This window comes from Mizuhopecten yessoensis, unplaced genomic scaffold (genome assembly GCF_002113885.1).
Source record: "Mizuhopecten yessoensis strain PY_sf001 unplaced genomic scaffold, ASM211388v2 scaffold716273, whole genome shotgun sequence".
In the NCBI taxonomy this organism is placed as follows: domain Eukaryota; kingdom Metazoa; phylum Mollusca; class Bivalvia; order Pectinida; family Pectinidae; genus Mizuhopecten; species Mizuhopecten yessoensis.
In genome coordinates, this window is record NW_018480034.1 from 324,620 (window position 1) to 336,848 (window position 12,229).

The window sequence follows — 12,229 nt, forward strand, 5'->3', positions numbered from 1 at the left end:
CAGTGGTTATAGGGACAGTGAGGAAACCTATAACAGCAAGGTAAGACATGAAGAAACTGAAATTAGCTAGACAAGAAACTACATTTCAGATAGTTTTCCTTAATTCAATATAAACTTGTATGGAGTGCTCACAGTGTTATCTCTGTCTGTGATGGAGTATTTGAGTCGAGTCTCCAGACCCTTAATCTGTGACCTAATGGTGTTTAGCTCAGATTCCTTCCTCTTGTTCTTCAGCTGTTCCTTGAGCTCCTCGGACAGTTTCTCCTTCTTGCTCTTCAGCTGTCCCAACTGTTTCTCGTCCCATCGACGGGCTTTGGCCTTCAAATCACTGAGATGATGTGAAATACAAATTTATCTCTGCGAGTATCAAAGACAAGATCATTCAAGCCGAGGATGGATACTTATTGAACTAAAATCTAATGTTCCTTTAAGAAATTTTTTCATCTCAATATGTAAATATGTACTACAGTTTATGCTTGTGAATATATCAATAATTAATTTAATGAGCTAGCAATTATTTGAATAATACATGTACATGGTAAATATGTTAAATAAACTGTGAATCTCTTTATGGACAGGTACAGAAGTGTCAGACTACAAAATATTACCATACAAATATACAACTTTATTCTGTATAGTAGCAGTTTGCACAAATATCTGTGTTCATACCTTGCACCGCCAGAGATGACACCAGATTTCTGGAAAAGTGTTCCATCCAATGCCACTGACTGTATAAAGGAATCATAGGTACTGATTTACTGTTTGACATTCATAAACTAAGTCAATATGTAGGAGTAGTGTCCAGATAGCATTTGCTTTACTTGATTATTTAATACCATGACACAAGGTCTCAAAAGTCCTCTTGGCACAGGATTGCATTGAATGGGTTTTGAATTAAATGTCCATCACTTGACTAAAATGTTTATAGTTTTAATGTGTTGTTGATCATTCATTTAAATTATGGCATTTACACTTCTTGATCAGGTTAATACATAATGTAAAATTTAACTTCTTTAAACATTTTCAATTAAGACATATACATGTATCTGCATGCATTCAGAGAGAAATCTATGGCTATCAGGGTATCAGGGTATCCTTGAGTCAATGACCAATTGACTGTGTGGTCTCACCTTGTGTCGTTCTTGTTTCCCGAACGCCACCCTTCTGGCATCCTCCACTGTCTCACAGACCAAAGAGTTACCGCAGGCAAAAAGAAGGGCCTTCTTCACCACAGGTGGGTCATACCGAATCACATCCACCACCAGCTTCACGTTACGAGGCTCAGAAAATTCTCTGCAATGTATTGATGAATTTACAAACTTCTCCGCTTAAAAGAACTCAAAGATTGTCATTATCAAAATACATAGATGCATATACAACCTTCTCAGCTTAATAGAAGTCAATATTGTTTCTATCAAAATACATATTTCCATAATGGTTTCATTCTAACCTTCCTTAACACAGCAGGCATAGCATGGAAGTTGTCCATCTTGACATCCCTGAACAATTCATAACCATTGCAACAGTCTTTTTTTCTCACCTCATATTTTACCATGCTCAAGATTGTAAAACAAAATTTAAATATCTGGAAAACAAAAACACATTTTGCCAAAAAACATTATACTTTAAATTTTAAAAAGTTCTCATTTAGGCCAAATAAAATTAATTACTTGGTTCTCAGGCCAATTTTTTTCAAAATAGATGCGGCAGGGCTGTATTTTTTCTCTCATTTTACATGGCAAAAACGAGACGAGGGCAATTTTTTTTTATTGTGTAGTTTGTAAAACGTTTATTATGGACATTACCTTGTCTTTTTATAGTTTTGTAGAGACCCGTCATAGAGCAAGCCTCCGAAAATCCCCCCACGATGTTCCAGATGAGAATCACGAACCCCCCATTCTTATTTGTACCGAAATGAGCGCCATTTGTACACAAGACTAATAAGTCATAATCATTTTAACGCTTGCCTGTATCTCAATCCTTACCTTTATTCATATGTTTTCGGGACTTGGGTGACTAATAAGTAAAAACGACATGCGGACCAATTTTCCGGATTTTTTTAAAGATGGCATGGCGCGTTAACATTTTTTTTTTTATTACTTTCACGATAAAATCAGCAATGCGCACGGGCCGGAGAACCAAGTAATCAAATTTGTTTGGCCTTAACACAATTATTTTATGGACTGGACTCCCTGGGCTCAACTGACCTGTACAAATGTTTTTTTTCTCTCACCCAAGCTTTTCATAGGCACTTTAACATCAACCTAGTAGAGAAGAAGGAATGACTTCTTTTTCTCAAGAGTTTTTCACTGACCACTTTTTCTTCTTCTTAATTTTACTAGTTTGAAGAAAGGGAAGTCATTTTTATTACTCACCTGAGTTTTTCATTGACTGGTTTAACATCTAAATAGTTGAGAGGAAGGAAGGTCTCTGGATCAATGCGTTGCTCCTTCATGTACTGGATACAATCCTTGGCAGTCTTCTCGGAGTCACACACAATGGCGTCCATGTATTTACCAAGTACCTTGGTGATAGCTACCTGGTACTTCTTGTGACTCGGCTCACACTGATCAATTAACCGTCCTGTCTGTAAAATAAAAATAAACAGAGCAAAATATAAAATTTCAACTTCAATACCAAACACAAATCCATGACCCAGACTGTCTAGTGCCTAGTGGTATAGGTAGGGGAGGGTTCAGACAAGAAACGATTTTTTTCTTCTAAATATAAGAAGTGATATTAAATATTGTGTACATGTTTTTAAAAAGCATAACATTATCGTTGTAGGGCAGCATTTATGACAGTGGACTAAATGACAGAATTTTATCGGCTAAAGAAATTAAAAATATACACACAAAAAAAAGTTGTTTGAACATTGATGACTTCCACTTATGCGAATCAAAGGTTCCAGAAATGGTACTGCATTCAGTAAATAGTACCGAAGTACTACAGTAAATAGTACCGAAGTACTATAGTAAATAGTGAATAGTACCCAAGTACTATAGTAAATAGCCAAGCTTTTATTAATGATGTAACTTGCAGCATGCAGTTTTTAATAACAGATTTTGCTAATGCATAGGGACTAGGGTTTACTTTGAATCCTTTATGCAAAATGTGTATAATCTTGACTTTCTAAGAGACTATCTGACATACCACTCCTGGAAAGAGTCTTTTCAGGTTGTTGAGAAGTTCTTTTTTCTTTGTGGCTCGGGCAGATTCGTGTTTGTCTACTTTCGCCTCCCCTAACTGGTCCATTACAGAGGCTAGTTCGTCATTGATCTCCTCAATCCTACGGTTGGCAGTGTCTACATCTTCTGACATACTCTCCTCCAACTGTCTCTGCTCTGCTACTGCATTGTTACTTGTCCTGAAAAGATGAATTTAGATATTATATCTTACACAACTGTCGGCTAGCTACAATTATTATCTATTATATGATAAAAACCCTCATATTTTGATGCCGTGAAATGACTTTGACTTCAGATTCACAATCTGGTAATTCATAATACTCAAGAAGAAATAACAAGAATAATTCTATTTAAAGAACATTTCACAGCAAAACATAAGATTTGAAATGAATATTTGTTCAGCGTTTTTTTCTTTCTTTCTGAAAAAAGGTTTTGTTACTACAGTGTACTTTAAATTTCAAGTACAATTTTTCTAAAATATCTGCATCAGTATCTTATAAGTGCAAATTCTGATGAAGAATTTCACCATATTTATTATTCCTTGAAGCTGAAGATTTAAATCTGTAAAACTAAATACATAAAATGTCTCTAGAATTAGACATTAGCATACAGACACCAATTTCTCTAACAAAACCTTTGCAGCACAAATAGATCTGGTTAAACTGATATGAGACAGTACATCAAATTTGTACACTGCAACTTGAGAAGATTGATGATTTTGGTACACACATTGATTCCATCATCCATACCCAAGTTTTCAAGGACAACCCCCTTAGACCAGTGAACATCAAAGATGTGATAAAATACAAAACCTTTGGACAGTTTCGACAAAAAACATCTAAGTTCCAAAATATTTTGTGGTAATAGGTTGGCTAGGCAAGTTGGTGTCATTAAACTGGCACACCGGGCCATCCTATCACATTCCCAATCACTTATCATAGGTGACAGAAACAACCCTTACTTTATATATTCATTTAACTTCTCTGCTCGTTTTCGGTTTTCCTCCATTTCATTTTCTTTTTGTTTTATTTTAGATATAAGTTCATTTCTTTTTCTGCTTTCATTGTCATATCTGTCTTGATCAGATTTTTGTTCACGAGTTATTGAATCCATCTCCTGAGTATTCCTCGCCGCCCGCTTGCTTGCCTCCTCTTTTAGGTGGTGATATTCTTGTACCTGAAGGAAAGACGGAGCACAAAAATGAAAACAAAAATGAGAACTTTAGGAATATCTTCTCAACACCAAAGCTAAACAGAAAACCTCTATCTAGATGCATTATTAAAGAGTTAACACATATACATACTAACTGACATTTTTAGATTTAATTATGTAAAGTAAATGCTTCACCAATTCAACGGTTCTTTTGTTGAGAAACTTTCACATCAAAAGGGCTAGCGTATACATTCATTGCCACTAAGGCACAAAAAATAACTAAAGTTTCCGCTATCATCCTCAGAAAAAATGGGGTAGGTAGATAGGCAACTTCTTTCATTTTGGAAATTATTTTCACTATGCTTATATAGAGCAGGAGTTCTTGACTTTAACAGTGCCTATCAAAAAATGCCAATAAAAACTTAAACAGAAGGCACAAAAATAGGGTAGGTAGGGCAAGTAGAATCACAAGATTTTTATTTTTATTTTGACCTATATTATAACACTGTCAAGTATAGCCGACAGGTTATATACAGATAGAGTGAACATTGTATTAAAGCCGTACCTGTGACTCCTCCAGATCGAGATCTCTGCCCTGGGACTGGGATTCTTCTTCTATCCTCTCCTCAAATTCCTGTCGCTTCTTCTCTACCTCATCCAACTCCTGCTCCAATTCTCGGATCTGTATAAAACGAGGGAAAGGTCACATTCAATAGACATCCAAACAGATCATCAAGTTTATTCTGATATAGATTCCTGTTGTAATATTAAGCTGATTCCTGTTCTTTTCTGAGAATTAACAATTAATCAGAATACTAGATTAAAACATCTTTTACCAATAACTTTAAAATCATGTTCAAATGCTGTTTATAATTGAAGTTTATAATATCATAATCTTTCAAACATAACATCTTTGTCACATAAAAGCTTCTGTTCAATGGTGAAAATAACCTCTCTTTCCCTGCCATTAATCAACATCTTAGTTCCACCACTTATCTGATACAGCCAATATATCATCATGACAAAACTTACCTCTTGTTCATGATTATCATGGGTCTTTTTTGCTTGTTTTAAGGATTTTCTGTGAAAAAGAAACTCATTCACATCAACATATCTAAACAATAAGATATCAAATATGTTGAAAAGATACACATTTTGTCCACCATTTGACCCCAGATCAATTATTTTGATTTCCTCACAGTGTAATCAGGACCAGTACTTTTATAGAGGTGGAAAATATGGAGAAAATTGAAGATGATGCAAGCTACATCATAGCACAAGTTTACTTTCCCTTTAAACCAGACAATGAATCCCCGACATAAGTGATACATCCAGAATATTATTTAAATATTTTCTTGTTTTCAGGGAGAGCGCTTTGCTGTGCTCTCTCTATATATCATGTTAATTGTGTATGCAGTTTCCCAGGAAATCTAAATAACACAAATAAAGCTCTCTTACTTTGCAGAATCTAATTTCTTGATCATATGTGACGTCTTTTCTTTCGCCTTAATGTATAATGGTCTTTTCTTGTTCAGCTCTACTTCCTGTCAAAACAAATAAAGCAAATTTGATTTCAAATCCTTGTCAGTATTATTATATTGAAACCAAAATTATCTGAATATGACAATTTGAAGTCAACCATTGAAAACAGTCCTTTATAAGGATAAAATTGGAATATATATAAAAGAAATACAATTCAAGTGTAACAGAATGAAACACAGATTTTATGTTACACTCCTTCTGCTTTGTTTTATATTCTTACCGATTCTTTCAATTGCTGTTCGATTTTTGTTAATTCTCTGGTTATTTTTCCTTGATCTTTTTTCTTTTCTTTTACTTCTTCTTCAATCCTTTCTCGTTTGCGCACTTCCTTCTCCAGCAAACTGTTCTTTCTGTTGAGCTCATCTGACATTTCATCAATGTCTCTTTCGTTATGGAACAGTCTGAAGAGCTGTAACTCCATTTGTTTTTCGCTCTACAGAAAATATCAATGAATATAACGTCATCAGCTAAAAATAAAGACAGCTTTCTAATCATATATTGTGATGGTTAATTATCTATAGTGAGCGGACATAATTTGGACAGATTAGTTGTAACACCAATCAAAGATAAAAACAGGCATGATCAACTTCATAATTTTATTGTTGTTCCATCTCCCAAGTATTATCTTATATACTTTCTATTGGTATAAAACATATTAAGTACAGACTCACATATAAGTGAAATACTGCATTAAATTTGACAAAAAATCCTTGTTTTCTTAAGTTTTGCTGAAAATTTTCCCCTCTTGGGAAAATTTGGCCTAGGATGAGTTTTAATTCACTTTGTGTTTGACAATATCTTTTAACTATTTATGGAATGTGATCAAATTTCATTTTTCTCATCATTTGAACAAAAATGAGTAAAATTTCCCCATATCTTTCACCCAATGAAAGAATACTTACAAGTTGTTCTTTAAGTTTCTGATAGCGCTCTGCTTCGTCTTTTTCTAGTTTGGCCTCTTTCCTTTCAGCAGCAATGCCCTTCTTCTTGTGGTAGTTAAACTGAGTATCCTCCTCGGCCTTCAACATCTCTGCTTTAGCATGATCATACTCTTCTTTTAATTCACCCGATCTGTAATAATTGACACCATAATAAATTCAAACACGTTTTACAGAGTCACATTTTATATGAAATTGTACAAAGAGGAATTTAAAACAGAAATGTAACAAACAAAAATAGAATAAGATAAATTAAAAGTTGTGTTTCAATATTGGCGAGATTTCAACAAAAATTATCCTGGGTAAATGATGACTTCTTAGTCAACAGCAAGAGAGATATGCATATTGTGGTATATATTAGCCTTACAAATTGTGTAAGTCAAACATTTACAGAATTATACTACATGTAGCCTTAAGTTAATGAAACAGGTAAAGATGACAGATTTAATGTTTACTAGTGTGGACCACTTTTGGTAGCTAGAAAATGTAAGACATCAAAGCTCTCTTTCTCATGTTAAACTGAGTCATTGTTTGACAAATTTCTAAAACGATTAATGATAAGCCTTTGCCTTGACCTTGGAACCTTGAAATATAACTGTTTGATCAAAATCTTTTATGAAATGAAATTACTAGAGTGATGTCACTGTTTTAGTTGACAGATTTATATAAATAGTAGGTTACAGTGGCCTTGACACAACTAGACTGCTAGATTTCTATGCAAATAAAGTTTAATGAAGATATCTTAAAAGGTTTTGAGAGATAATTCCATAAATGATAATTTAAAATAAATGTTTGACCTCGTTTCCACGGTTTGATGAGAAAGAAGATTAAAAATGAAAACACCTTAATTTAATAAATAGGAAGTTTTGAAAATATACTCAACAAACAGTAAGTTGCATTTTTGACCATTTGTATCAACGACTATTGTTGAAACTAATATTGAAAATAAAAAAAAAACTTTTAGATTGATGTGCTATATTCAATAAAAGTTTCACAGAGTTACCATACAGCTATATCTGCACAGAATGTGTCTGTATATCCTCCACCAATCTCATTGGTTGGGGGATAGAAAAGGGATTAGCTGGAGAATGGTGCATGGATTGCTGCATCCATCAAAACACACTATGTGTATTGTGTACCAAACAATGTTTAGATCAAGATTAAAGTTTTCCAGTAAACTGATGACATCTTGCCTGCTGATTTCCTCAAACATGTGTGTCCTCTCCTTGGCATTCTTCATAGCAATACTCTCTACTGTCCCTTGAAACACCAGGAAGTTCTTGGACTTCACTAACACCCCGATTTTCTCCAGCTCAGCAGCATACTGTTGGGATGTAACCGTCTAGAGAATTGAAAAGAAAATGCAGATAATATAAAGTATGTCTTTTATAAACATTTATCATTATATAACTATATTGGTAATCAAAGGATAATCTACTAACTTTTAAACACACAAGCATAAATTTCCTATACAATCAATAGTAAAATATCACTTATTGAACAGGTGTTGTATGTTCACTTATATGAAACCATACGATGTTTAGTGCTACTCTTGTCAGTGTGGTTGTTACCTACATTTTACAACAGCCTGTTCCTAAATGAATTGGGAAAATAAAGCATTATTTGTAATGAAATTGGGAAATATTCCTTAATTTTTGCCATTTTGGGAAAATAAGGTACTTTTTAGCTAGGGGAAGCAGTCTGTTTTCGGCAGTTCAATCTAGACTTGATTCACTACCGTTTATTGGTAGTTTCCCCTACAGAAGAAAATTCTTCTATTCTGTGAAATTCTGTGTTCTTCAAAATATTTCCCCTATATATGTTATCTTTAAAGTTCAACAGTTAAAATGCATAATACTGCATATATACATGTTCTCCCACTTAATTTAAACAAAATTTCTACAATTGTAAGCTTAAAATTGTTTAAAAATTGAAATATACTGCACACATGTATGTCGGACAAAACATTTATCTTTTACCTTCATGACACTAGAGCCTTGTTTCAAAATTTTAATTTCGCCCAAATCTGAAAATGGTTATTTCCCCTAAAACCTTGATTGATCCCTGAACTGAGTAAAAATAATCACTTCTTGTAGTGTGGTGAACTTCCCATAAAGTGAGGTGGCAAATAAAACGAAGTGCATTATATGGAGGGTTTACTGTACATTAAAAAATATCTGTAAAATATTTGTACCTGAACCACATTTTGGCCATAGTTACTATTAATTTTTATAAGGAAACATACCTTAACACAAATCTTCTGAATATTAAATCACTCAACAGATTTATTTAAAGCAGGGATGTTCATCACTCTTTCCCATAGGGGCATATATAACTAGTGAATTTGGGAAACTATCACATACAAGAAGCATGATTTCGGGAAAATAAACTGAAATTTTTGACGATTGATTTTGAGAAATATAGCAGAAACTTATCACAGGGAAATTGCCTTATAACAGCCCTAAATTCACTTAAGGGATGAACATTCTGTAAAACCACTGACTAAAAAACGTATTTAGTCAGAGATCACTGATCAGGTACCTTTCCATTAATCTTGTGGTCAGAACTGGAGCCATGAATGACTCTGGTAAAGTGTATATCTGTCGACTCCTGGTCGTCCGCTTCTCCTCCTGTGTAGACAGCGGTGACAGATGCTTTGTTGGAGGCTGGCTGCCCAATGGGAGCTCCATGTATGAGATCCTGTACAACAATCATTTTTTATAAGAAATTATAAAAAAATATTAAATACAAATGGGAATCAGTTTTAATATTAATTATTATTGCGTCATGATAATACACTAAACCTCGAAAAAGGATTACAACTGTAAACATTCTTTTTGTCTATTTCTTAATTACTCAATGAGATTCAACAAACTTTTACATGCCAATGCCATTCTACTCATAGGATCCAGAATTAAGGAGAATTGAAATTAAATGCTACATATTTATTATCTCCCCTATACCCAGCCACTATATATGTGTCATGTTATGAAATCTGTCATCTTCAGGGGGTTCATCTGAAAATTCTGAAAATGGAAAAGTTCTGTAAAATGACATAGTGGCTGGTTATCAGTTGAGATAAATTTATTACAAAGCTGACAAAGCAATAAGAAATACCGTTTCTGACCAAAAATGTGATATTCACTTGCCACATCCTACTTCTATATGACTAAATTTCATCCTATTTAACTCGAAATAAGCTGTATTATTTATAATACAATATTTGTATAATGGCTATCTAATCTCAAATAAATTACTCCAAGGGAGCTATAATTTATATTCAAGGGATGAGAGACATCTGTTTAACCAGGAAACCTTGCTGAGGGACAGTTAACCATGTGATCCTTTTTTTTTCTTATGTATAGTAGATACTAAAGTAACAAGTCCTTGCAAAGACAGGCTGACTGATGACACATCAAGAGGAAAGAAACCCAAGAAGACAGAAAGGCCAAGTGGCCAGTCTCGTGTTTGCTATTATCATAATATATATATTTCAGTAACAACCATACCGAATGGCTGACAAACAAAACACTTATTCAAAGTGAGATGAAATTCAACATGCAATGCCAAAGAAATCAGTAAATGGTAGTGGTATGGGACAATTTAAGGTCTTGTAGTTGACAGCTTTAAAAGAAATTTCTACAACAGCATCACTGTACGTCAGTTGTGCTTAATAACATAATATATATTTATGCAACTCACTCCACCATCTGATTATCACAATGTATTTGAAGCAATGCACTATAAATACTTGGAGTAGAATTCAACAATATTGCCTATTACTTTTTTGATATTAAAAACATTTTTTTTTTAATAAACAAACATGTTCGAAAGTGTTTTTAAAAACTGTTCAAATTGTCATATGCAATTTAACAGTATATTAACTTGTATATACCTGCTATAAAAATATAGGAGATATGAATGATCTGTGCGGAAACATAAAATTACGAGACTATGACCTCAATTACTGTTTTCGACCCACGAGAATGTGTGAGAATTAACAGGCCTCTAGAGGATACCAATCATGTTTTTAATGGCTTTGATCATGAGCAGGTCGGGAAATTCCAGGGATTAATGCAGGAATAAAAAGTTAGTACCTGTTTTTGAAATAGGGGAAATATGTGCTGTAGGCGCATGACCCACAGCAGGAAAGGGTGGCCTCAGGCCAAGGGAAGACTACAAGAGGGGGGGCATCTCTATTTTTTGGGTCTTACTGTTCATTGGACTCTTCCAATCGACCACCAGATATGCATTAGAATAAAGTGATTGTGTGACTGATGATATTTTTCATGAAACTTGAGAGGGGAATTAACCCATATTCAGTCATAAACTAGAATTATGTCAGTGTGACATTAAAGCCGCTCACCACTTTAAATTTAATTGCTCCAGTTACACGTTGAACATCAATATCTACTATAATACCTCAGATATTTTTCTGTATTCTGCTAATTGAATATGTCATATTACGTTCCGATTTGAAACATCAAAATAGAGGTTATACTGCATCACTCATACGGTTTATAAATATATATATATTAACTTCTTCCTTGTACTTACAAAATATAAAAAGCTAGACTGTACAGACGGGGTCAATGCTTGACAGTCTGTCACAAAAACAAACACTCATCAGACCTCAATTCGAGTTGCTAAAACGCTCAAACCCAGTGCATGAATTTCGTCACCACAACACTCGTAGAATGCACCAGAGATAAACATTTTGTTTTCAGCAATTATTCCAAGTATGGATTATTTTTTGGAGAAGAGTATCAGAGGACTTTATATAACCCACAGGTGATTGTCAGAGATTGTACTTTCTATTTACGATAACGAAAGTATATAGTGGAAGCATGCAAGAGTGAATTATGCGCATGCACCCCGAGCGGAAGTGGGTCCGTCATTTCATCTCTGGACAGAATCAATAAGCTGCTCGGCTCTCGCCAAGAGTGACTTAAAAAGGCCTGTATATATCCATGAATTATGGTTTGACAATGGTACTCAGGTAGGGCTCTGGCCAAATAGCCAGAATATGTCCATGCTTTTACTGTTCACGGCATCACTGTTTTGTATACTTACACCAAGACGCTTTACTCTCAAATTTGATGTCTTTTCTCCGAGTACAAAACTGATGGCGTCCATCAAATTGGATTTTCCTGCAGAAAAAAAGGCATCATTCAGACTGTTTATCATGAAAGGGAAATAACCTCAGACCCAACAGAAGTCACTCACATCCTGGATTACTGATGTTTTGATTATCAATTATTACGTCTTGGATGTAAACCACACACAACATTAACAATACTGATTTAAATGGGTGCACAGGATGTGTATAAGTAAACAAAATGAAAAAGGTTGTATGATAACAACTGTCATGTAATCAGGGTCACAACAATGTTTCTTCCAAAATGTAAA

The 12,229-nt window shown here is 34.2% G+C and overlaps 1 protein-coding gene across 1 annotated transcript in view; it reads right to left on the minus strand.

The window, feature by feature from the left end:
- LOC110442499 (structural maintenance of chromosomes protein 1A-like) overlaps positions 1-12,229 on the minus strand; it is a 29,538-nt gene that overhangs the window by 16,871 nt on the left and 438 nt on the right. Inside the window, exons 2-15 of the mRNA XM_021486143.1 lie at positions 11,894-11,970; positions 9,362-9,520; positions 8,014-8,162; positions 6,785-6,953; positions 6,103-6,315; positions 5,799-5,884; positions 5,373-5,421; positions 4,906-5,022; positions 4,150-4,364; positions 3,154-3,367; positions 2,376-2,587; positions 1,131-1,293; positions 670-728; positions 133-328 (exon numbers count right to left, since the gene is read on the minus strand). Coding sequence (XP_021341818.1) covers positions 133-328; positions 670-728; positions 1,131-1,293; positions 2,376-2,587; positions 3,154-3,367; positions 4,150-4,364; positions 4,906-5,022; positions 5,373-5,421; positions 5,799-5,884; positions 6,103-6,315; positions 6,785-6,953; positions 8,014-8,162; positions 9,362-9,520; positions 11,894-11,970 — 2,078 coding nt within the window. The remainder of the gene's footprint in view (positions 1-132; positions 329-669; positions 729-1,130; positions 1,294-2,375; positions 2,588-3,153; positions 3,368-4,149; positions 4,365-4,905; positions 5,023-5,372; positions 5,422-5,798; positions 5,885-6,102; positions 6,316-6,784; positions 6,954-8,013; positions 8,163-9,361; positions 9,521-11,893; positions 11,971-12,229) is intronic.